We start from the raw sequence: 26,911 nt of genomic DNA on the forward strand, positions 1-26,911 counted from the left end.
GCATAGAGGAAGAGTGTTCCAGAGTTTCGAGGCACAGTGGCTGAAAGCGCGGCCACCTATGGTGGAACAGAGAGACATGCAGAAGGCCAGAGACAGTTGAGCAGAGGCAGCGGATAGTGGATTGGAGGGTAAACAGGTTGGAGAGGCAGGGAGGTGCCAGGGCATGAAGGGATTTGAAAACGAGTGTGAGGATTCTGAAATCGATCCGTTCAGCAATAGGGAGCCAGTGGAGCCTGGCTAGAACTAGTGTGATGGGGGTACAAAGTTTAGTGTGGGTGAGACAGAGTTTTGGATTAGCTGGATTTTGTAGATTGGTGGTGTTGGGGAGACTGGTAAAGAGGACATTTGAAAAGTCGAATCGGGAGGTGACGAACACACGGACGAGTGTTTTGGCTGCGGCTTGAGTAAGGTACAGTTGGAGGCAGGCAATGTGGCGGAGGTGGAGGAAGGTGGTCCTGGTCAGGGATTGGATGTGGGTCAAACCTGACACCTAGGTTGCGCACCGGTTTGGTGAATCTGTGAGATAGGCCAAGTTGACAGGGAAGTTGAGGACTTCAGAGCCGCAGGGGAGAAGATGTTGATGGGAGAACTGACTGTGGAGGGTGGGGGATTGGGGGGGAGAGGAGTTGGAAAGGGTAAGAATGTGGATGAGGGAAAGCCTTTCGGAGGTGGGGGAGGCAGCTGTGTCAGAGAGTGGGCAATAGGGCAGCTGGGGTGGCTGCTGCAGAACAATCATCACCGAGAGCCACAATGCCTACAGAGCAGAGGATGCCTAAGCTGGAGCAAAGGGAGGCAATAATGGGGTCCGGGAGAGAGAAGGCGAGGAGGGCATGAGAGAGAAGGACTGAGTGGTAGTAAGGCGTGAAAAGCGCTCTATAAATGCAATCTTGTTGTAGTAGTAGAGTGTGGGGAGTAGAAGGGGAAGCATTTTCGGGGGCGGGGGGGGGGGGGGGGAGGGGGTGGCTCAGAAGGAGTGGCAGCCAAAACGTGCACGTGGAGACCGGGAGCAAAGCATAATAATAATAATAATAATAATAATCCTTGCATTTGATATAGCGCTTTTCACGTCGGGAGGACATCCCAAAGCGCTTCACAGAACACACTGTAAAGTGAATTGACTGTATATTTGTGGGCGAACGCGGCAGCCAATTGCGTATAGCAATGTCCCACAAACAGTCATATGGATTGAAAACGACCAATTTATTATTGTTTGGTTTTTTTGGAGGGATTATTTAGTGGGAGGTGGTCAGCCCACAAGCATGGCGGGGGCTAGGGGAGACAGCACAGAGGGGAGAGAGGGGGAAGGTGCTCATATCTTTGTTTGGAACAAAGCCAGAGGGAGAGAGATGGTGGAAGGGATGGCAAAGGAGGAGGTCAGGGAAGAGGAAAGGGAAAAAAAATGAAATGGTTAGGGAAAAATGAAAAAAATACTTAGGTTTGAAAAACGGCGTCCAGAAGTGATGTTTCAGCCATTGGTCCAGGAGATTTTGAAATGGCATCTCAATGCTTGGAACCTCCTCGCCTGGAACATTGAAACCTTCGCCCCCTCTTCCTCGTTGGTTCATCCGAGGTCTCTGCTCTGGTCGCTCCTGACCTCACCGCTCGCTTCCTCACGTCTGACCTCGCCGCTCGCTTGCTTGCGTTTGGTGGCATTGCTCTCGGGCATTTCATACTGAGATCTGTTGCCCATCGGGAAGCTCGCAGGGAATTTCTGGTATCTACCATTCACCTAGTGAGGGCTCAAACCTGCGCTTTTTGGATGTTGAATGACCAACTAGTTTCTATCCTCCTTGGGGGGAGGTAAGTGGGATCTCCTTGGAGCTCAACTGGATCCAAGGTGACATGCCTGACAATGGAATGTGGGAATCGAGCCAGCCCTCTGTGGGCCCACAGTATTCCAGGGCACTGCTGGTGGCAGCACAACCAGCCTGGCTCATCAGCTTGACTTGGAAGGGCGGACCAATCACTGGGGGCAGGGAAACTTCCATGCAGCTCCTTTTAGCCCTGCAAGCCCTAATAGATAAAGTGGTTGTAGCTGGACAAGCAATGGGAAAGCTTTCCAGATAGTGCTATGGAAGGCAAGCTATGCGATTTTAGCTGGTTAGACTCCAGCAGCTACCCCAACACACACTGTGGGGTCCCCAAGCCTTGGCTCTTGCCAACTTGGACCTAATACTTTCCGGAATTAGGTAAGCAGAATGTGTCCCTCCAGGGAGAGAGTATGCATTGCATTCCAACAACTTATCTCTGGAATTTCCATGTGTAGGTGGGTGCATGGAATTCTCAGTGTGCTTTGGATAAGCATGGTGACGTTTTTCAACATGTGTCAGACACCTGGCTGACCAACAAGAAATATAGAACTTCACAATAATCACAAACAATCACAACACAGCATAAGCATGAAACTGAAGTCACGTCTGCTTGTTCGGATGCACATTAAAGATCCTATCACCCTATTTGAAAAGAGAACAAGGTTTTCCTGAGGTCTGGGCCAACAAATCCCCAAATAAAATTGGCCATTCATTTTGTATTTGTTTGCTGCACATTGTAGTGTGTAAATTGCAGTGTGTAAGCTCCAGCAGTACCCCATCGTACACTCTGAGGTCCCCAAGCTTTGGCTACTGCCAATTTGTGCTAAATACTCTCCAGTGTTAGGGAGGCCTTGCTATGTGAGCTTCTCTGCTGGTAATCCCAATTCCCAGTGCATTGTTTTCTTCAAATACTTATCAAGTTAACCTTTCTAATGTTGTCTTTTGCCAACCTGCACCGAAAACACTACAGGATTAGACTAGCAGGGTATGTCCCTCTTGGGAGAGTGTGCATTCCATCCCAGACATTTCCATCTATAGATGACAAACAAATGCAGAATTCAATCTGGTTTGGATACTGTTAAGTATTCTGATGAACTTCCATATACGTCAGATATCCGGCTGACAAAAAAATGATTTCCCAGTTTATAGCGCTGGAAGATAATAACCACTTAATGAACAAACAAAGTCCAGCAATACTAATTTCCTCCTGGTTTGTTCCACTTTATTCTTGAAGCCAAGGGCAGGAAGTTACTCATCAGTTAGTTTTAATTATGACTCTTAACTCATTGACGTCACAAGTCAGCAATTTAAGGCACTTAAGCACACTCAGGTTTGAATTCCAGCTACACCTGCATGAGAAGAAATGTATTCATTTTCAGTACATTCCAGTACCCAAGTGGCCAGAGGTTCCTTCCTGAGACATTTCTTGTGAAAATGAGGAACTTTCAGCAGCTAATCTGCATATTAGCGACAAGAGACTTATAACCTCAACAAGACCTTGCAATCTTAATCAATGCTGATTCAGGAGTTACAATACTAAAGGATATGGGGAAACAGTTGGGAAAAGAGATTCCAGTCGCCAGATCCTATCGGCAGAGAGCACTGCGTGCATAGACATAATAGGCCCAATCGCCTCCTTTTGTGCTGTAACCTTTATTTATTTGTCCGATTCAACCCTGGGTCCTCATGGCATTGTCAGACTTTGTTTCGCCAGGGTCGCACAAAAGTATGAGAGTCACAGATACAACAAAAATTTACACTTATAAAGCGCCTTTCATGTCAGGACAGCCCATGATGCTTAACAATATCACTTGGGCCCCTGAGCTGTGGGTGAGAAGGGAAAGAGAGAAGTCTTAAGATGGAACAAGCGACTCTAAGATGGAATACCAGAGTGGGGGTATAGGCTGAAAGCCCGTCTGCTATCTATCTGTTCCAATACAAACAGGTTCCCTTTGTTAAGTATGGCATCTGCTGTGGTGGAAAGTTTCCCAGTGCCTGTGGAAATGGGATCTTAGAGTGAGCGATTCCAGGAACCAAGCTGGGCCAAATGCATCCTGCAAGAGTGACTGTACCTCTTCAAAATTGTTCTTTCCAGGAACTAACTGAAATATCTATGCGTGCCATTAAGCAAATTATCTGCCTGTAACAAATCATTGGAACTTTTGAAAAATAATGTTTAATACTTTAATTCAGTATTTTCACATCTGACTTCAGACCAGCAGTTTTTTAAAGTCAGTCCATTCGCAGTCTTAAAATTTATCTTTTCTGAATGTATAGTACTATTTGTGCAGTCAACACTACTACAATTTCAACTCCATTCACACATCGGGGTCAGATTTGTCAGCCTGGCTCAGGTGGTTGTATTCTCAGATTCAAATCAGAAGATTGTGGGTTCAAGCCCCACATCAGGACTTTGAATTCACAGTTTTCTCTGACAATCCAATGCAGTGCTGACTGATGGAGATACTGGCTTTCACATGAGACACTAAACCCCATCACATATGCCTGTTGTAGTGGATGTTAAAGATCCCATGGCACTAATTGAAAACAGAAGGCCACTAACTTCCCCAAAATAAAATTGATTACTCACTTCATGGCCGTTTTAAATGACAATGCTGTGTGCAAATTGGCTGCTGCGTTCACCTACATAATACAGTGATGACGCCACTTTATAGTAAATTCTGTGAATCAATTTTAGATGTCCTCCTGCCGTGAAAGGTGCTATATCAAATGCAAGGATTTTGATCATTAATTCCTAACTGTATCCTTCAATAAGGAATCCCATTATAATTCTTGTTGACCTCTAGAAACTCCCTCCAGATATACATTGTGGAGTCTTGTAACTTAGTGGTTAGCGCCCTCGCCTCACAAACGAGAGGGACCCAGGTTTGATTCCCGGGCGGGACAAAACCTTATTTTTCATTACTCCATATACCACTGTTTACCTAGCAGTAAGTAGGAACTCAGTTATTAATCGATGGGTGATTCATTTTGCAGGGTTAATAATCACTTCAACAACAACAAAATAATTTGGTTACTCAATCCACAACTGTTTGTGGGATACTGTTGTGTACAATTGGCTGCCATGTTTCGCCCACTAAATATACAATCAATTCACTTTACAGTATATTCTGTGAAACACTTTATGACATCTCAAAGACATGATAAGGCGCTATATCAAATGCAAGGATTATTATTATTATCTTCTGCTAGTGCCACCTTCCAGATGGAGTCAAAATACCTGTCAGAAAATCCTAACAATTCTAAGATGGATGTTGGGAAACAAAAGAACAAGGAAAGCTGTCAACCAGACACAATGTAGTTGTTGAAGGAAACCTGCTTTCTGTTGCTCGTTTGGAACCACAACAACCTATATTCAAATGAAATGCCACTGCATTTCTCTACGAAGAGGCAGTTACAAGAGAAAGACCACCTCGACAAAAGAGATGGTGCCTGTGAAATATGTACATTATTCCATGTAAACTTTCAAAATCCCAGAAGAAAATCTTTGCCTTCCTTCAGCTTACCTCCAAATAAGCCTTATGTTTGAGTATGGTACAGGTGCAGTTTATCCTGTCCCCTTATGACATGAATGGTGCTTCCTCATGCCTCACTCCTAATTCATGTATTTATTGGGAGAAACCTTGACACCAACCAATGTCAAGTAAATGAGCAATGAAATTAGCCCTGCAGCATTAAATATCTCCATTCATTCACCTGTGTAGGGAAAAACGTCCACTCGTGCCATCGCAAAGTGGTTTGAATGTTAGTTGTGTATCTTCTAGCTGAGATTCAAGCATGTGGTCCTACACTATGATCGTAAACAGGACTAAGATTACATTATGACATATTTCCCTCCCTTTTCTTCCCAGTCAACTCAGATTCCACATATTTGGAACTATTACTCTGACAGTACCAGTCAGAGTACTGAATCGCCCATTGCACTGAATTGCCCAATGTAAATGTACTCACATGGCCACAGTTTTGGACATCACCGAGATTTGCTTTGCTTCGAAAAAGGGGGAAAATTTTGTTTCAAAAGCCATATCACTAACCTTGAACTCTTCAACGATAATGTTCAGGGCAATGTGCCCGGCTTTTCTCAGGTCCTCTAGTTCCTGCTTGTGTTTGTCCTGCAAACAAACACAATCACACTTTATAAATTTACAAAGTCAATAATAATAATAATCCTTGTATTTGATATAGTTTTCATGAAATCAAAATATCTCAAAATGCTTCATTTATAACTACTATCTAAAATAGTGACTGTTTCATAAGCAAACGCAATGCAACATCCAATTTGCACACTGCCATGTCCCACAAAAACCCATGAAATGTCCTTCCTGACTGAGTTTTCATTTTATAACATTAAAAGGTCAATAATAAGACAATTTCTTGCAAGAAGGATAGTTATAAAGTGAGGGAACATCTTCAGTTTTATTCAAAAAGATTTTTTTAAAGAAGATTTCTTTTCAAAAAATTTCTTTTCAATAACTATAAAATGACATTTGTATAGTGCCCTTCACTATACATCGGGAGGATGTCCCAAGGTGCTGGACAGTCAGTGTTTCGGACCCAAGCTGGGTGTCGGGATTGGGGAGGGCGGAGGACAGTGGGGAAAGCAGGGTGATTGAAAGCACGGTCAAATAGGAGGATCTTGAGATGGGTCTTGAAGGAGGCAAGGGAGGGGTCGAGGTGGAGGGACTGCATGATGGAGTTCCAAAGGGTGGGGGCAGAGTGGCAGAACGACTGCCTACCAATGGTGGGGCGGACTAGCAGGGGATGCTGAGCGGAAGGAGCGGGCAGGATGGTAGGGGCTTTGGAGGTGGCAGAGGTAAGGGGGAGCAAGGCCATGAAGGGCTTTGAACGTGAGGACCAGGATCTTGAATTGTATCCGCTGAGTGATGGGAAGCCAGTGGAGTTGGGTGAGGATGGAGGTGATAGGGTCACGGAGCCTGCTACGAGAGAGGACACGGTCTGCAGAGATCTGGATGACCTCCAGCCTATGGAGGGAGGAGTTGGGGAGGCCGACAAGCAAAGACTTGCATAGTCAAACCTCGATGTTATGGTGTGAGGCCGTGGCGGGGTCGGGCGACGTTACGAAGGTGGACTCACTGACTATGCTCAAGCATACATGGGATAGAAAGGATAGTTGAGGATCAAATAAGATACCAAGGTTCTGGACTGGCTTAGTAAGAAGGAGTGTGCAACTATGGATGGTGAAGCTGTGAGCGCCTGAGGTGTGGAGGCGCTGACGGGAGCCAATCAGGAGACCCTTGGTCTTGTTGACGTTCAACTGAAGAAAGTTAGCTCTCATCCAGGACTTGATGTCTGACAGACATTCTGTCATGACAGCAGTGGCCTTGGAATCAAGGGTGGAGGCAGAGCGGTACAGTTGGGTGTCATCTGCATACATGTGGAAGTTGACCCTATGTCGGCGGATGATGTTGCCAGGAGGGAGCATATAGATGTTGAAGAGGAGGGGACTGAGAACAGAGCCCTGAGGAATGCTGCACAAGATGGTGTGGGGGCTAGAGGCGAAACCATTTGTGGAGATGAAGTGGAGGCGGTGTGAGAGGTACGATCTGAACTATTCAAGGACAAAACTGTGAAGGTTGAGGTGAGAGGAAAGGCGGTGGATGAGGCTAGAGTGGTCAATGGTGTCAAAGCCGGAAGAGAGGTCAAGGAGGCCGAGGAGGCAGAGGGAGCCTTGGTCGCAGATAGACAGAATTTCATTTGTCACTTTGACCAAGACCGTTTCTGTGCTGTGGACATCACGGAAACCTGATTGGAGGGGTTCGTGAAGGGAGTGGCGGGAGAGGAAGGAGCGAAGCTGGGAAGCAACGACTCATTCCAGGACCTGGGAAAGGAAAGGGAGGTTGGAGATGGGGCGGTAGTTTGAAAGCAGGAATGGGTCTAGGGAGGGTTTTTTTTTTAAGGATAGGAATGATGACGGCCGTGTTTAAAGGGGTGGAACAGTACCAGTGGACAGGGAGAGTTTTATCATGTCTGTGAATAGAGGGGCAAGGAGGTGGAGCTGGGAGGTAAGGAGAGGGGTAGGGATGGGGTCGAGGGAGCAGGTGGTCGGTTTCATGCGGGTTATAATGGTGATGAGAGAGGAGTGGGAGACAGGTTCTAAGCTTTACAGGGAAGGATGTGGTGAGAGGGGGATCTGGGGAGGGAGTAGTAGATGGAAGAAAAAGATTTATTTTCAAAAAGATGTACAGAGTCCAGCTCTGAAACCACTTCATGCTTTTTTCAACAAGGATCTCAAGCCTGTTTGGAAATCCAAGGCCAAGGCCAAATTTGGTGTTCGTAATAAGAATTGGATCAGATGAGAATAGTAAACAAATATGCAGTCTGCCCTTTGTCCATATTAAATTAGGTGCAAGCATCTGCTTCAGTCAAGGCGCATGGCCATTTGAGGCCTGTATCTGGCCAGGCACAGAACTGCACAACACTCTAACCCTTTCAAACTCCAATATGAACCATTGGTCAACTGGAAAACCTTCATCTGTCCACCTGCACACTGCAACAAAGGACCCTCCCAAATCCCCATTGGGCTGACTAAGTCCTCCTCTCAAATCTACTGCATCAGAAGGCAAGCAAGCAAGCACATGGCTCTTCATGAATTTAATTTTTAAAAATTACAATAAGAAATAGCAAAGAAACAAATCTTGGCCAGGAAGAGCACAACCTGACGGCTGGAATAGGAAGAGTCCAGTTTCTATACATGTAGATCTGACTGCTTGAATTGTTAAGAATCCAGGATCTAGATGTACAGGTCTGACTGCCAGGACATATGCAGCATGTGGAGTTACTGCTGTTTCAATTGTTAGTTATTGAGCAGATGCAAGGTACGCTGGTTACCTGCTCCACTTACACTTGCAGCGTGCTCCTCCCAAGAGCTTTGCTATTGTTCCAATGCAATAATGGATATTTGCCTACATTTGGTTAGAAAAATACCCATATGACACGTTGTGTTCCCAAGGAACTAAGTTCATTGGTTTCCTGCATTCACAGCAGGTACATTGAAAAGAAATTGATTGATACATCCTGCGTATATTTTAGAGACTTGTAGTTCAATAACCAAGGCTTTATTTTCTCAACTGTTAACACGCAATCACTGCACTTACTCTTTCGTCCTTTCCATCTCCTAAAGGAGCATTCTTGAAGTTAATGAAGAGTTGCCAGAGTCACATATGGGATAAACTTTCATCTGGGTCAAGATTTACTCTATTAAAGTCACAAATTAAAACCTACAGAATTGTTGAATTCAGTCTTAAATTTGGTTGTTTGTCTGTAGTTCTTTGACAGATCTTTGATTCAAAAGAAGACAGTAACTAAATGTTATCCATTCTGAGAACTATTCAGGACACCAGGAGAAACTCTTCTCATTTTGAATTGTGCCACCATGATATTTTAACATCCACTGGAACAGACGTCTGAAGAACGGCACCTCCAACAATGTCATGCTCCATCAGGATTACATTGGAGTATCAACTAAAATGATGAGCACAAAGTCGTGTTTTGCCCACAAAATATATGATCAAGTCACTTTACAATTTATTCTGTGAGACACTTTGAGACATCTCAATAACGTGATAAGGCACTATATGAAATGTGAGGATTTTTATTATATATTATAAAGTTCAGAGGTGGAGCTTGTACCCAAAATCTTCTGACTCAGACAGGTTTACAGCAGGAATTGGGAGGAACCCCACAAAGATTCTTGACTTGAGGAAGTGGATATTGGAGGGGATGGGGAAAGACCTACAGGAAAAACATTCTGCCGAGCATTTGGCAATACAAAACAAATACACGGTCTCTACACTATATAGTATATCCTGTGAGGCTATTTGAGACGTTTTGACAGCGTGATAATAATAATAATCCTTGCATTTGGTATAGCGCTTTTCACATCGGGAGGACGTCCCAAAGCGCTTCACAGAACACACTGTAATGTGTATATCAATATATAATGTGTTATATCAAAAGCAAGGATTATTATTATAATGGGAAATCCCACTAGGGGCCAACATTGACATAGGACTGATGCTAACCAGAATTTTTCCCCAGAATGGAGCTGGACTCAAACAATTTATACCAGAAAAGTTCAAAGGAAAAACTAAATTTTGTCAAGATCTCAATGCTGTGTCGTAACCACGTACCAATGTTTTTTTTTTTGAACACAAGGGAAAGTATCTCAGGGGATAAGGGCAATATAAAACTTTTCTCAGGAATTAAAATACAAATTTAATTCAAACTGGATTCAGCAGGTTAAGAAAGGATAAGCAGCAGGTCAGTAGAGTTCAAATCATAAATAAGAATTTGAGCAGTAAGTAGACAATCTCACGCAGGTTTAGTGTTGTGTGACCAGGGAGAACATGAAGAAGCATTTCTGTGTATGTTCACAGAAGAAGCCGACCCAACGCAGAGGTTGAGTTTTTTTGCAAGATGAGGAAATTATCTTACGAAAAAGTGATCACTGATGAGGAAATGAGAGACAGGCTGATGACACTGAAAGATAAAGTGGAGCATAACAAAGCACCAGAATGAGATCAACTTCACAACCTCAAGAGCCTTTTGCATGATGAACTCTAAGATTCCCAGTACCTCAGTAAGTTGTATACTGGGAAAATGGGTGAAGCATTTCAAGAGGCTCGTTTCTTTCCCTTTCACACATCCGTTCCTCACCTTGAGAGTATTCAAATAAGTCCATCCTCATGAGCCAACTTTTCAAACTAGAACTTTAGAAAAGTAATTCCTCAACAATGAAGCACACATTTTGCACTGTGAGAAGGGGAAAACAAAGGAGGGAAAGACAAGCAGTGAGGAATTGCCACATCCTATTTTGCCTTGGAAAATGGCATGCTGGAAGCTGACACTGGTAAAGTGGAACCATAAACATTTATACAATAGCAGGTCATGTCATGTTTGTGCTGGCTCTTTGAAAGAGCAAACTGGTTAGTCGCATTTACCTGCCTTTTCTCCATACCAAGATTATTCCTCTTCAGATAGCTACCTATTTCTCTCTCAAAAGCTAATATGGATTCTGCCTTAACCACCACACCCGAGAGACATTCCAAATTCTAACAACTGTGCAAAAAAAAGTCTTCCTAATCTCCGTTTGCTCCCTTGCAAACTCTCTTAAATTGGTGTCCATCTGTCACTGAATTAACAGTGGTCACCAAGATATCTGTATTCAGAATGACAACGAGTGAAAAGCAGGAATGAGGAACTTTATTCTTTGGAACTGTTGATACTTCAACCCCTAGGTGTGCAGAGCTGAACAGACCGGAAGCTCAAAACTGGCCAGAAGAAACTCCCTGCCCCATCCGTCTATCAATCATCCTCAAGAATTACTATTCCACAAAACAATTCCAAATGATGTAAAACCTGAAGCATATCGAATGCCCATCAAATCCTGTCAATAAACTCAATCTACCAGACAGACATGCCCTTGAGAACAACAACAACAACAACAAGATTCCATTTATAAAGCGCCTTTCACGTCAGGAGGACGTCCCAAGGAGCTGCACAGTTGGGTCATGGTGGGTTGGATCACGGAGAATTCCATGGTCTGGGCACAAAACAACAAAACTGTTTCAGCAAGTGATCATAATTCCACTGAAGGATGAACAAGTCGATAGTCTGAAAATGTGCTGAGGAAAAACACAACTTTTATAGAATGTAGCGGGCTGCCAAGAATTCATTTTCATGTTTCTGAGTCACGCCTTTATAACAACAACAACAAGATTCCATTTATAAAGCGCCTTTCACGTCAGGAGGACGTCCCAAGGCGCTGCACAGTTGGGTCATGACCCGAGCAGTGGGGAAATGGTCAGGGTGAGGGAAGGGAGGGAGCAAGGAGGGGGGAAATGGTCAGGGTGAGGGGAGGGAAGGGAGGGAGCGAGGAGGGGATTCCTGTTCAGATTTATACTGGACCGCAACAATATCTAGTCTGGTTCAAACTGCACATTTGGCATCAGGAATGGCTTTTCCTCCTCCCTGCCCCTCTCTTTCCTTCTCTTCCCCCAGATGAAAGGCTAAACATACAACATTGAGAAAAGGTGTACAAGCAAAATCTGGCACAGCGCCAACTTTGGGGTTTGAGGGTTTCAATGTACATCATGTTACAAGTGGTCACAAACTCCATTTATAAAAAGGTACAACTAAGCCAATGCCCAAAAACCATTTGGAGTTTTGTTTCACTTTGGCTTTGTGCCCCTAATTGGTTAGTATCTTAACTTCCTTTTAAAAACCAGAGCGCTTATGAATAAACTGAAGGACACCTTACAAGTATTATTTTTTTTACAGATATACTTTAGGTTGGAGAAAAAGAACTGCCGCGAGAACAGAAATATTTTCTACATAAATCAATCTTCTCGGTTTTGCCTGATGGGTAGTACCCTTGATTCTAAATGAGATGGTACATACCAGTTTTTGAGCTCACTAGGTATACTGACACTGACACTGGAGATGAGGGAGTGCTGCAGTGTTGGAGGCACTTCCATAAGATGGAACATTAAATTGAAATCTGTCTCTTCTGGTGGTTCAGGTGAATATTAAAGATCTCCTTCACTATTGTGAAGATAAGGAAGTTCACCCGCTGTCCTGGCCAATATATCTCCCTCATCCAAATTCAACAAATACAGATTGTTGGGCAAGTTTCCTCTCTCCATATGCCTCTGCTAACCTAGAAGTAAGTAGGAACTCGGTTGTTAGTCGATTGGCGGATCGCTTTTCTGGGAATAATAATTCACTCAAAAGAAAATAATAATAATTTGGTCACTCAATCCTCACTGTTTGTGGGACACTGTTGTGCAGAATTGGCTGCCACGTTTCACCCACAAAATACAGTCAATTCACTTTACAGTATATTCTGTGAAACACTTTGAGACATCTCAAAGACGTGATAAGGCGCTATATCAAATGCAAGGATTATTATTTATTATTATTACTGTCATCACACTATAAAGAAGCTTATTGTGCAGAATACTGCTTGAGACGTTTCTACGAGATAAAGCACTGCATCAAAGTCAGATAGCTTGTTCACCTCAAGAGCTTAATTACATTTCCTAACATGAATAACAAATTAAGGAAGGAGAGAGAAGAGGAATGGGACTGAATGAACACCTCTTGCAGCAAGACCTGTGGAGTCCTGTAGCTCAGTGGTTAGAGCACTCACTTTGCAAATGAGAGACCTGAGTTCAATTCCAGGCAGGGCGAAACCTTGGGCAAGTTTCCTTACTCCACACGCCGAATAATAATCCCTCCAAAAAAACAAAACAATAATAAATTGGTCATTTTCAATCCATGACTGTTTGTGGGACATTGCTGTGCGCAATTGGCTGCCGCATTCGCCCACAAATATGCAGTCAATTCACGTTACAGTATATTCTGTGAAGCGCTTTGGGACGTCTAGAAGACGTGAAAAACGCGATATCAAATGCAAGGATTATTAAAACAGCAAACATGGTAGTTCAACAGACCATCTTCTGAACTACAAAATACTGATCCCAAATTCAAAACCCAGCCAAATCCAAAAGAAGTAACATCTGATTAAGACAGGAATAAAGAAACGGAGAAAATACTCCGAGAACGAGAGTGGAGAAATTCCACTCTCCTCCATTTATGTGCGATTTTAAAGTGTGCAAAAATTGGTAACTTGTCTGTTTCAGTCTGAATACCCAGAAAGTGGGTATTCTGTAGTTCTTAAAAGAAACAGGGAATATCGACTTCAAAATAAAAGCTGTATTTGTCAATTTCTGGAGGGTGTGTAATAGTTCATGAATAGTGTAATTTAGACCCAAGTGGAATTTCTCTCCAAAGATCGGCAGCTCTGAGACGCTGGTCCAAAGGCAAAATATCACTCATAAGTTGAAGGCTGCAATACCTTTACTGAAAGGTATTTCATAAGCTTGTTAAAGCTGTAACAAGCTTGTTTTGTACAAATTATTTCAAGATCCTCACCTTTGTATTCAAGTCCCTGCACTCCTCTGCACCCCACCTCTCTGACCTCCTCTCTCCTCAAAACAGTACCCATTGCCTTTGTTCCTCCGCGTCTGGCCTCCTCCTCGTCCCCCGAGTCCTCCGCTCCGCCCTCGGCGGTCATGCCTTCAGCCACTATGCCCCGAGGCACTGGAACTGCTTTCCTCACTCCCTTCGTCTCGCTCCCTCCCTTCCCATTTTCAGGTCTCTGCTAAAGATCTTTCTTTTCGACTGCGCCTTTGGTCACCTTCCCCCCCTCCCCCTGGCTAGGTCCCGGGATCCATTACTGTAAAGCGCTCTGAGACGCCGTCCTGCGTGGAGGGCGCTGTATAAATCCAAGTTGTTGTTGTAACATTTCAGCACCAAATTCTTCACTGCAACGATACAGTATTTCAATCTGTTCCAAGAATGATTTGAATTAAGGCAGTGTCTCGAGGGGGTGCACACATCTCCAACGTCTGTGCTGTGAGCATTCAATACCCTATACAAAATCTTTGGGAGAGGGAATAGTAACTCCAAGCAAAAAGCATGAAAAGTTTTCAACAGAGATTCTGATGACATCAGCAGCTTGTTAAAAATACTTTACTTGGTGAACTGAATGGTGAGAGATAACTAACCAGAATGAGCAACAAAGAACTGAATTAACCTGGCTATTTTAACTGAGGAGCTCAAAGATACCAGCAATACTAGAGAGATGGAAGTTTGCAGAAAGTCATGGCTGTGCAACAATATTTTATTGCAAAAACATCTGCAAATTGAAGATGCGAAAAATTTCATTTATTAAACAGCACTCAAAAATCCCATCAATCACTTGACTTTCTCTCCCTCATATTTTGCACGTGATCAGGTTGTGCATTACCTGCAACTGACTGTAGTACTCTCTGTGAGATCTTTCCGCTTCACCTTTTTCCTGTAGAATCCCTTCTTGCAGCTTTGAGTGTTTTTCTAGCAGTTCTGCAAGTTCCTACAAAACAAATGATAAGACTTTTTAAAATAAACCTGAAGAAGTAGCCAGTCGTGGGGGATGTAAATCAGTCGGAGGAGACCCACAATGACTCAGTTCCAGTAAACTTGGAAATTCAGACAACCAAGTGCTGCACCCTCACCTTCATGATTATCTTGTATTTGATATGGCACCTATTCTGGTAAAACACATAAAAGCTTCACATGTAACTGCTGGCTAGTCTACTGACAGTGGAGGCAAATGCAACAGATAATTTGTACAAAACATTGTCCTACAAACAGCAGTGAGGTGAATAACCAATTTATCGGGGGGATTGTTGGGCAGGAAACCAGGAGAATCTCCATTCTCTTTTCAAATATGTACAGGGGGGGTGGAACCTTGGTTTCATAACTCTTCAGAAATTGCAGCACCTACGACAAAGCAGCGTTCTCCCACGACTAAAGTGGAGCATCAGTGAGAACGGATACTGCCAACTGAGCCAAGTAAACACTGTTGTGCTGCACCAAATGGACTGGTAGAATATATTTTATTCTATATAAATAATATTCTCTATATTATGTAACACTCTCATGGATGTGATAATAATCCTGATCAAATGCAAGGATTATTATCATATTTTTAAAAATCATGTACTCCATAGTGTTAGCAAAGTTGGTGTATCTGGGCTATTAAATGTAGGTGACCCCCAGCCACTCTCCCTACCCTCCAATACAGAACAGTTGCTATTCTGTTCTGCTATACACCTCATCGTTTTTGCATGAGACATTGGTGGTCCAATTATAATAAGTATATCACAGCAGAATTCTTTTTAAAACACAGAGCTATGGCCAGGTTGGTTCATGAATAATTTTCATATTGTGCAACCGAACAGGAGTTTAAGCAAAAGCTCGTGGAAGTTTCAAAGAATTCTGGAAACAACGCAGCCCGTGGCAATCACCAAAAAGTATCAACAAACCTTTTTAATTTCAAGCTTCTCCTCTTCTGCAGCAGAAAGTTTTGTCTCCACATTTTGCAATGTTTCTTTGAGCTTTGCCTCCATCTCTTTTACTCTGGCTGTCTCAGCATCATCGTCAGGGATGCTAGCCGGCTGACCCAGTCTTTCCTCTTCAAGTGAGCTCGCTGGTACCCCCACTGTGTCCAGTAAAGATTGGGGTTTCGGCTGAATCTGCAAATACAGTAGTTTGAAATGCCACTTTACGCTGTTGTACTGCCATAAAAATTGAAACTTTAAATAAAAGCATTATTGAGAATTGTACAAAACTGACATTGAAACACTAGCTGTCCAATTCCATTTTAACCTTTTTATCGTTCACAAAAAGCATGTTTTCAAATGATTCACGTTTACCAAATAGTTTTTGATAATCACTAGCAATATAGAGGCACAAAATACTCAATTGCAATATTTAGAAGTTATAATCATTTTAATTCTCACAACAGGGAGTGAGTCTTCCACTGTATTGTATAATTTATACAATATATAATTTTATAATGCTTTATAATTCTGTCACCACCCTGAAAACTATTGATGATTATGATCAAAGTGGGGAAAACAATATTTAGTATCTGACACACATTACTTGGTACTGTGAATTTCAAATGGCCTCTTAGCCCAGATATTGAACTACTGATAGGTAAAGTAACAGGAAAAGAAACTGTAAGCGGTATAATTACCGCTTAAAGCCCAGTCTTGATTTCTGAAATGAACATGCTGCAAATTCACCTTGCAGTAAAAATGCTGGATACTTTTATTGGGCAAGACAACTGAAAACAGAAGCAGTAGTTGTCATATTATACAATATGGTGGAAGACTCACTCCCTGTTGTGAGAAAAACATACCGATGATTCAGCTGTTCCTATTAATCAAATATGCCACAGATTATTTATAGTTGAATTGGTGCCGGAATAAATGCTCCATTTAAACCAACATTCCCATTATATTGGATGCCCATTAATTCACAGATCCACAGAATCAAGCCTTTGCACTATAGTTATGTGAACTGCAATTTCACTGCAGCATCTTTTTCTATAAAGCAGTGCGAGCCAGCCTCACATCTCACAACAACCATTAAAAAACTTTAGTTAGTTTTGCAATTGCTAAGAGCACTCACCCAGAAAGGGTTTAATGAAGCAGTGTAGCTTCAGGGAACATGTTTTCATACAATCAATGTCATATTGTCTGAATCCTACAGGATATTACTCCAATTATATTGCACATTGGCCAAAAATGGCTTTATGAGCAAGTTGCATTGCACATCTTTATTACAGTTGATTCCTTCAAAAGCATTACTGTTGAAATATATTGACTATCACCTCAGGATACATTGGTATATTTCATATAGCAACCGAATGTTCCAAATGTTTAATAGTTAAATCGTTAAAAGTGGCTTTGTTGGACGGGTTGAGGTCAGCTTCTGATTATGTTTCATATTTTCCTGGGAAGATGTTCAATCCTCTGAGATAATGAGCAATCGGGTCCTTGAGCGTAGATGTAAGAACAAAGGACCACAGAAAGGAAAGGCTACAGACACCTGCCTATCTCAAGACTGAGAAACAAGCAGACTGTGGAAGGCTGTCCAGAAGTTGTCCATGTATCTCTCTCTCTGCAAACCAGCTGCAAAGGGTGGGGGCTATCTCTGTGACAAGGGGAGGTGGAGTTAGAAACACATAAAAGAACGATGTAACTTTGAAATAGTTGGAGTTGCGTAGAGGGTCAGCACACTTCCCAGTGGAATCGATATTGATTCTACTGTATCTATGTTTATGTACAGGGGTAAGGGAATTTACCTTCAGTAAGAAAGTGACCATGTTTCTCTATGATTTGTTGCGTCTTGTGTATTATTGTTTCATTTATTTGTGCATTACCTGCAGTTTTGACCTAAACAAAAAGTGACTTAACTCAACCAATTGGTAAACTGGAATCGGATCATTCTAAAATTGTTGGGAGATAGTTGCAAATATTTCTAACATTACTACTAATAATAAAACCAAGTACAGACTCTGTCTATTCACCATCAAGTATTGAAAATCATAGTAATTCAGGGGTATATCATTCTCAAGTTCATTTTAAAAAAATCCAAGTTATTTTACTTTTCTTTTTCCGGATAATATTCCAGTTTTTGATTTATCCTCTTGGGGAAAGGAAAACAAGCAAGCAGGGGTTCAGAGTACTCAAGGAAATTGCTGATGACAGAAGAGCCAGCGTGGTCCATCAGCAAGACCTGGAGGACAGACTCATCAATGGAGCAGGGATTCTTCCCACTCAGAAGAGAGTGGATTCCCACTAAACCCACAGAGGTCAGCTCTTCTGAGTGGGAAACATTTCTGCGGTTAAGAGTTGCAGTTAACCCTACAAGCCAAAGAGCTAATGAATTGGGTGATCCTCGCTGGACAAACAGCGGGAAACGTGTCAGATCGTTCTTTCAATGGCAAGCTATACGGTTTTAACTGGTTAAACCCCAGCAGTTACCCCAACACACACTTTGTGTCTCCAATCCAATCTGTGCCCAATTCTCTTTGGAAGTCAGTCAACGGGGTGCATTCTTCCATGAAGAGAGTGCACATTCCATTACAGACATGTAGGTGCTTTGGGTGCTTTTAAGCATAGTGATGGGTTTCCTTATGTTTCAAGACACCCAGCTGACCAAACAAAAGTTTTGCTTTTGATTTCAGAAGGTTGCCTCAATGCCAACTGTGGATCAGTCATGAGAAGATACAAGAGACCATGGATAAAAACTCTGAAAATAGATGATCAAGAGATGCTACTGATTTAACTACTTCGCAAAAATAGTGGCAAGTATGTGAAACTTTGGAGGTAAACAATGCAAAACTGCTCCTGCGGATAATTGGATTGGCATCACCCTGACTGATGGGGACTCTGCTCCACAAGGAGTAAGCTCATGTGCTGTACCTGTGCTATCAATGTTGTTTGCTCTTCATTATTTCCTGCCGACCCAGGTTTTGAGATAGAGTTTGGCTCATCTCCTGGGCAAAGGGCAAACTTTGACTGATAGCTCGTGACTGACTGTGTTGTCTGGTCCAAGAGGATATCAGGAGGAGCACTTTGGGTCAGCTGCATCCCGGGTACTATTGCAAACAAAAAACATGCACTAGATAAGATATTGGTAAACCAATCACAAGATAAGACATTGGTAAAACATCCAGAAGGTAAGGTATCGGTAAAACATGCACAAATTAAGACATTGGTAAAACATGCACAAGGTAAGACATTGGTAAAACATGCACAAGGTAAGACATTGGTAAAACATGCACAAGGTAAGACATTGGTAAAACATGCACAAGGTAAGACATTGGTAAAACATGCACAAGGTAAGACATTGGTTGTTTATTTTATCTAAATCAGGTTTAATGGAAGTATATTTATTCTCTCCTGCGGGCACTGTCTGGGGAATGGCTCAAAGAGTACCAGTCACTTCCTGGCATTGCCGATTACCTGAACAAATAGTCACTCCAGGCAGAACCTCAGTTTAACGTGTTATTGTGTACTTATACAAAATACAAGGAGCAACACAGCAGTGCTGTCAGTGTTCCTTAGTGTTGTGGGCCATTAAACTGTATGGAACATCACAATAAAGGACATTCTAATCCTGTCCCCAAACTCACTCAGCATCAGGATTCACCCGATTGCATTTAGGATCAGAAATCCAAATATATAGCTGACATTTACACGCCTCCCCACCCCACACCATCATAGCCTAAAGATGATCAGGATAATTGTCATGCCCCAGTCAGAATTCAGCTGACTGAGCACAGATGAAGGATTGAAACAGAGACTCTTATGATACTGATGGCTACACGCAGTAAACTATCTCAGTAAGGAATAGAAGGTTTAAAATGTGTAACACCTTGGAGTTATATGAAATATACATTGGAATTATACATCTGAGGGGTAGTAAAATCTCAAGGAAATGAAAAGAAATTGCACATGTGGAATTTTTTTTCCAAAATAATGCAATTGAAAAAGAGAATAAAGTTCCTCCTAGTAGACCAGCCAATATTCCTCCAGATGAATTGGTCATTCACCTTATGATTGTTTGTGGATCCATGCTGGTGCAAAATGTTGCTGTTTGCCTGACAAAATAGTTACGACAGACGGAACCTTGTTTTAACATCTTATTCTGCACTTACATGAAATACAAGGAGCAGTACATCAGGGGGTTACCAATTTTCTACATTTTCCTCTAAAAGCCACGCCAATCTTATAAAAATCTGAATTCAACATCACTTCTCAAGAAATATTCATCCGACCCTGACCCATATCATCCATTCTGACTGCGTTGTGCATACTGTAACTCACCTGGGAGTGCACTGCGCTGACACTGGGAAATCGTCCATTTCTTTACACTAACTTATCAAGTGTAAAACTAAACCACACTTTTGATTTAAATAGGTTTGGAAAATAGAAAAGAGAAAATTGGAAAAGAGAAGCTATTTTGAAAGGGCTACTAATATTTTCCATAAAGTTCTGTACGAAGTTACTGCAGCACGAAAACGCAAATACGCAAGTGAGTGGACACTAGGCTACATGCCCCACCACCCATCACATGATGAGCAGGACACGGACAGCACTGAGCTGCTGTCATGCAAGGTTTCTTTTTTACAGGATGTTCACAAAGTCCTATTACCCTCTGTTTTTCTTCATACAATGAATTTTTATTTTTTGTTCCAGGTGAGTCGAGTCTGATATCAATGTCTGATACCAGTAACGTTCTCATCACTACATCGATGTTACGGAAGATGTCGCACTGACATGACGATGGATCCTTATCTGCCATGAAAATGATGGCCCTCACATCAACCTCAGGACGTCTAAATACAGTTAAGCACTTGTACTGAATACAATTAAGTACTTTTTATCACATGTTTTTGTTGGTCAGTGCACTGAAATAAAATGGGAGTAACAGACAGGACTTTGTGAACATCCTGTCGTTTCAAAGAGGGGGAGTGGGGGGGAAGGAAAAAAAACTGGCCAATCTTCCTGAACCCTTCCCCCACTCCTACACCATCCCTAACATTGAATGCACAGGTTTGGTCCAGAACACCCAATCTTACGTCTTCCTGTAACAGCATCAAGCTGTGTTTTTTAAAATGTGTTCAGCGTTCTGACCTCAACCATCCTTCCTGATAACCTGTTCCAGATGCTTATTACTCTCTGGGTAAAGAAACACTTTCTGATGTCAATCCTGATATGCCCTTTTCAACTCTAAAGTTATATTATCTTGTTCTACTGTCTTGGTGTATCCAAAGATATTGTTATGAGTTTACTTTATCAAATCACATTTTAAATGTTATTTAAACATATTTCTCTATAAGATATCCTCTGAGATGTTTCCTTTAAAGACTAAGGAGATCCACATTGTCCAATTGCTGTTCATAGCAAAATTGATTCACATAATTAACCAGAATGTTGCTTGAAATAAACTTTGGTGCAAAAATGATGAAATCCCATCAAGAATCGGGCACAGAATTGTTTCAGCAGAACAGAAAGAATGATAATGTTGACGCAAACCTCCTATTAAAAAAGTCTTTCCATCCTAGTCTGACCAAAATGTAGCTGAGGTCCCTATTATTTTTAACAGTGTACATTACTTTTGAATAAAAAAGGTAACTAACTCCAAACACTCCGAGTGTGCGTTCAATTTTGTTTTCTTGCACAACAACCCGAGCCCCAACCTACACAGGTGCTCGCTCCAAAAGCCAAGCTTTGAATACCCCCTTTCACATCCCCTCTGAACGATAACTCTCAAGTGCCAAAGACCTACATGTTCTATAAAGAGACCACATGCAACCCCAGGGCATTTTTCACTTGAACTCAATATTGCTGATACTTGATCAAAATATCCTGTTCAGTGTTTGCACAAGGTTCACATTTGGCATATATCATTACTTAAAAAGAAACCAAATGCCAAGATCGCATGATACCTGTACTTTTAAATGACATGAAGTCAGCAGAAACGCACTTGAATGAAAATAAGCATGCCTTCCATAATATCTGAAGTTATTCCAATACCAACTCTTTCAACCCACAGCATCAGCAATACTCAGTGCAATGCTCTTCATTAGTTTTACACTGTACCATGTACCCCGCACAGTGCCTCTCAAAGTACAGAATTGGACAGATTTCTCTTTCCATTAGAACAGGAATTTGCTACTACTTAAGTGCATTCAAACACATCTACAATTCAAACAATAGCTTAATATATCAGCACCTATGGTCAAAACTCAAAAAGCCTCACTTTGAATTGGCTTGTAGACTTACTGCAGTGGAAAGATGCCAATGTTGGAGAACAAGGAACTGTTCGGGCATTTCTTACCTCTTGGAAACATGGTTGTGTCACGTGACCAGACCTCTTTTGTACACTGGATGTTGCACGGTGCCAAATTCCATCAGGATCAAACTATTGGAATTTAACACCAAGAAAGTAGTTACTGCGAGAGCCAGTTAGTGTGCCAGACACTGAGGAGTGCTACACTGTCAAGCGATATCATCCTTCGGGTTCTTGAACCGAGGTCCTGTCTGACTGTTGCGGTGGACATAAAGATCCCATGGCTCTATGCAAAAACAAAAGGGAGTCTCTCCTGGTATCATGGCCAATAATTCTCCAGAGGAAATTGGTCATTCACTTCATAGTTGTTTGTAGGACACTGAAGTGGGCAAACAAAATGCAAAATACTGCAGAGCTGGAAATCTGGAACAAAATCAGAAGTCGTTGGGAACGCTCAGCAGGTCAGGCAGCATCTTTGGAGAAAGGAAAGTGAGTCAACGTTTCAGGTCTACGACCCTTCGTCAGAACCCTTCGTTCTGACAAAGTGTCATGGACCCCAAAAATTGATTCACTTTCCTTTCTCCATAGATGCTGCCTGACCTGCTGAGTGTTCCCAGCGACTTCTGTTTTTGTTCCTGAAATGGGCAAATTGGCTGGAGTGTTTTCCTGCAAATAAGGGTCACAATAAATCCTGTCATGCACTCTGTGAGTTTCAGTGACATGCAAAGATGCAATATCAAATGGAGGAATTATTATAATTAAAAACTTGTAAACTCGGTTTTATTAAGTAAAACAGGCAGTTATCACTAAAAGCATTTTTAATAATAAAGTGGAAGCCAATTACACTGGACACATCGGGGCTGGCCATTTTGTCCGACTTAAGCGACGTCCGGGGCTAACTGATGTTCTCGCCTCTTGCTGGCCAGCAGGAGCATTGGCGGTGACTCCTCCCTCCCTCTTTGCTCTTCCCATTGGACATGAAGGGGACCAATTAGCAGTGGCTCCGAAGTGAATGACAGCCTGGAGCTGCTTGTGAATAGACAGGCACTCCACAAGTGGCTCCTGACTTGTCAATCAACTGCGGTTTGACTCGTCTCATTCTCTCCCTTGTTTCTTTCCTCCCCATTCCCCCACTCCCTCACTGATTGACTGCTTGTGAATGGCTGGAGTCCGCTGTTAATCAATCGCATTTTGACTCCTCCCAACTCTGTCCCTGTAGACACAGCGTGAATAGACGCAGCTGCAACCAGTGTGGCATTCTGTCCGAATTAATAGGGGCAGGGCATTTTGTCCGATTTACCCAACGTCTAGGGTTAACTGGGGTCCATCTTAAGTGGCTTCCACTGTAATATAATAATAATCCTTGCATTTGATATAGGGCCCTATCACATCTTCCTCCATGATAGGGCCCTACATCAAAGGAAAATAAGAAGGGGGAAGTGGCAGAAGCCGCGGTGGATGATCTGGGTGGAATGGAAGGGATCATGGGGGGGGCAGGAGAGGGGGATGCAGCCAAAAGGATGTTTTCAATCTTTGAGGTAAAGAAATCCAGGACCTCTTCACACTTGGTGTTTCATGTGAGGATAGAGGGAGCTTGAGGGGAAGCACAGAGGAAGTGCTGCTTTTCACCTCCAGGATGACTTTGGAGTTCTGGCCTGAGAAAGGGCGAGGCAGTAGGTGCAGAGGTTCTCAAGCCACAGATGGCGATGAATCGTGAGGGTGCTTTTAAATGAGCAGAGTGACTGTTGCACAAAGGGGAGCAGGTGGATTTGGAAACAGCCCTGGATTTCAGAGGAGCCAGGAAATTAAAGATTTGTCATTCTTTAATTGAAGAATGGCGTTATTCAGAGGCTTGAGGCTGCATCAGGATCACTGCCGGTTGAGGGCCAGAGGGAGAGAAGGTCCGAGGAAGAGGGCATTTGTGAGGGACTCAGGAAGAAGCTTTTCCCAGAGATGTAAAAAGATGGTGGAGGGCTTGGAAGAGGGGAGGGTGGATGCGGGAGAAGAAGAAGTGATCTGAGAAGGCCTTGTCCATGATGGACAGGTTGGAAATGTCAAGGCCATGTGTGAAGACGAGGTCGAGGAAGTGGCCCTGGTTGTGGGTCGGCGAGGAGGAGAAGGCAGTGAACTCTGAAGAGGTGGTGCAAGGGGAGGTGGAGGTGAAATCACTCATTATGAGCAGGTGTTCAGTGCAGAGGGACAAGGATGAAAGAGATGAAAGAAGAGAGGAGATAGCAGTGAGGAAGGAGCCAGGAGGTTTGAGGGAAGGCAGTAAATTAAGAGAATTTTGAGAGAGAGGAGGGATGGTGTAGGGTGAGGTGCTCAAATGAGGAGAAACAACCAGAGGAATAAGGCTAATAGACCAAGGGAAGCTTGGGAGATGAGGGCCACCCCGTCAGCACGTTAGTTGGGGCTGGGGAGTGTGGTGAAAAGTGTAGCCAGGAGGGGAGGCTTCAATGAGGGGAATGGAGTCACCAGGGTAGAGCCAGGTTTCCGTAAGGCCAAGAATATCGATGTGGTCATCCAGGATGAGGTCATGGATAGAAATGGCTTTATTGGAGAGGGAGCGGACATTTTGTACGGAAATGCGGATAGGTTTGCTAGTGGGGGAGGTGGAGGAGGGAGTGTTACGGGGAGGATTTGGAGTCATGGGGGAGAAATGACTGTGGAGTTTGAGGAGGGGGGAAGAGGGAAGATGGAGAGGGTATGGATGAGGGAGGGGGAAGAGGTTTTTGCCTTTCGTAGATGGCTGGTGTGGAGAGAGTGAGCGATGGGACAGTTGGGGTGGTTGTTCTGGGACAACCAGTACCGAGAGCCATGATGGACCTGCCCACGCTGGAGCAGAGGGAAGTAATGCTGGGGTCCAGGAGAGAGAGAAAGTGAGGACGCGGCGGAAGAGAAGGACAGAGTGGGGGTAGTGGAGTGTGGCGGGTAGGAGCAAGAACATTTTCAGAGGGAGCGGCTCGGCAGCCAAAACACGCGCACAAAAACCGCAAGCGAGCGATCAGCGGGGCAGCAACAGCCCATGGGCTACAGGAGACAGCGCATGGCGGGAGAGAGACGGGATGGTAATCATGGCTTAAGTGCCAGAGACAGGGAGGGAAAAGAGGGAGGACAAGGTAGCAGAAGGATAGCAAAATTGGAACTATACGTATCCTGGAAGATTTGAAAATGGCGCCTGGAAGTGACATCAAACAGTGAGATTTGGCTGTTGTTCTGCGGGGTATTTGGAAATGGCATCTCCACGCCTGAAGCAGCCGAACCTTCGTCTCACTGGCCACTAACTACCGGCCTTGGTGATCACTCGCTCCTATGTGATCTCGGTGGTCACTCGTTTTCCGTGATTCAGGCAGGAGATTTGAAATTCCGTCTCTGCACCTTGACCAGCAAATGGCTCTGCTCTGCCCGCAGCCTGCCTTGCCCCACCAGTAGTTACCCACAGCCTACTTCGCCCCGCCAGTGCCCGCCCATGGACTAACTCGCCCCATCGGTGCCCAACCACGGCCTAACTCGCCCCACCAGTGCCCGCCCACGGTCTACCTTATCCCGCTTTCGTCCACCAAGCCTTCAACCCTCACACCATTCACTGCCCAATCGTTCACCCATGCTCCCAGCGCTCGCTGCTTGCATCTGGTGAACCGTCTCACAAAACAATCCTTGGATTTGATACAATGCCTTTCACATTAGGAGAATGTCTCACAGGATTTACTGTAAAAGTGTAATGACTGTGTTGAGGCCAATTTGTGTCACACAAAAAGTTATCAAGTGACTGATAAAATAATAATAATCCTTGCATTTGATATAGTGCTTTTAGACGTCTCAAAGCTCTTCACAGAATATACTGTAAAGCAAATTGACGTTGGAGATGCGTGCATCCCCTCGAGACACTGCCTTAATTCAAATCATTCTTGGAACAGATTGAAATACTGTATTGTTGCAAATGAGGAGTTTGTTGCTGAAATGTTACAGCTTTAACAAGCTTACGAAATATCTTTCAGGAAAGGTATTGCAGCCTTCAACTTATGAGTGATTTTTTTGCCTTTGGACCAGCGTCTCAGAGCTGCCTATCATTGGGGAGAAATTTCACTTGGGTCTAAATTACACTATTCATGAAATATTACACACCCTCCAGAAATTGACAAATACAGCTTTTATTTTGAGGTCGGTATTCTCTGTTTCTTTTAAGAACTACAGAATACCCACTTTCTGGGTATTCAGACTGAATCAAACAATTTACCAATTTCTGCATACATTATAATCCAACATAAATGGAGAAGTGGAATTTCTCCACTCTCGTTCTCTGAGTATTTTCTCCATTTCTTTATTCCTGTCTTAATCAGATGTTACTTATTTTGGATTTGGCTGAGTTTTGAGTTTGGGATCAGCATTTTGTAATTCAGAAGGTCTGTTGAACTGCCATGTTTGCTGTCTTACTGCAAGAGCTGTTCATTCAGTCCCGTTCCTCTTCCCTCCCCTTCCTTAATTTATGTTTTTCATGTTTGGAAATGTAATTAAGCTATTGAGGGGAATAAGATATTTGACTTTGATGTAGTGCTTTATCTCGTAGAAACGTCTCAAACAGTACTCTGGACAATGAACTTCGTTGTAGTGTAATGACAATCATAATAATAAATAATAATCCTTGCATTTGATATAGCATCTTATTATGTCTTCGAGACGTCTCAAAGTGCTTCACAGAATATACTGTAAAGTGAATTGAATGTATTTTGTGGGTGAAACACGACAGCCAATTGCATACAGCAGTATCCCACAAACTGTCGTGGATTGAGTGAACAAAATTAAAAAAAGCATTTTTGAAGAATTATTATCCCCAGAAAAGTGATCCAGCAATCAAGTAA

The 26,911-nt window shown here is 43.0% G+C and overlaps 1 protein-coding gene across 11 annotated transcripts in view; it reads right to left on the reverse strand.

Annotated features, from left to right (window-relative positions):
• LOC103186228 (coiled-coil domain-containing protein 91) overlaps positions 1–26,911 on the reverse strand; it is a 90,500-nt gene that overhangs the window by 50,358 nt on the left and 13,231 nt on the right. For 5 of the 11 annotated variants that reach the window (XM_007905121.2, XM_007905120.2, XM_042335374.1 and 2 more), the window contains 4 exons: positions 18,677–18,852; positions 15,725–15,934; positions 14,665–14,769; positions 5,867–5,944 (listed from right to left, as the gene is read on the reverse strand). In XM_007905121.2, the coding sequence (XP_007903312.1) occupies positions 5,867–5,944; positions 14,665–14,769; positions 15,725–15,934; positions 18,677–18,852 (569 nt within the window). Of the gene's footprint in view, positions 1–5,866; positions 5,945–14,664; positions 14,770–15,724; positions 15,935–18,676; positions 18,853–22,100; positions 22,185–26,911 lie in introns of all 11 variants that reach the window. The other 6 variants (XM_042335376.1, XM_042335375.1, XM_042335379.1 and 3 more) reach the window with 2 other exon arrangements.

The sequence above is a fragment of the Callorhinchus milii genome, unplaced genomic scaffold, assembly GCF_018977255.1.
Source record: "Callorhinchus milii isolate IMCB2004 unplaced genomic scaffold, IMCB_Cmil_1.0 Scaffold5, whole genome shotgun sequence".
In the NCBI taxonomy this organism is placed as follows: Eukaryota; Metazoa; Chordata; class Chondrichthyes; order Chimaeriformes; family Callorhinchidae; genus Callorhinchus; species Callorhinchus milii.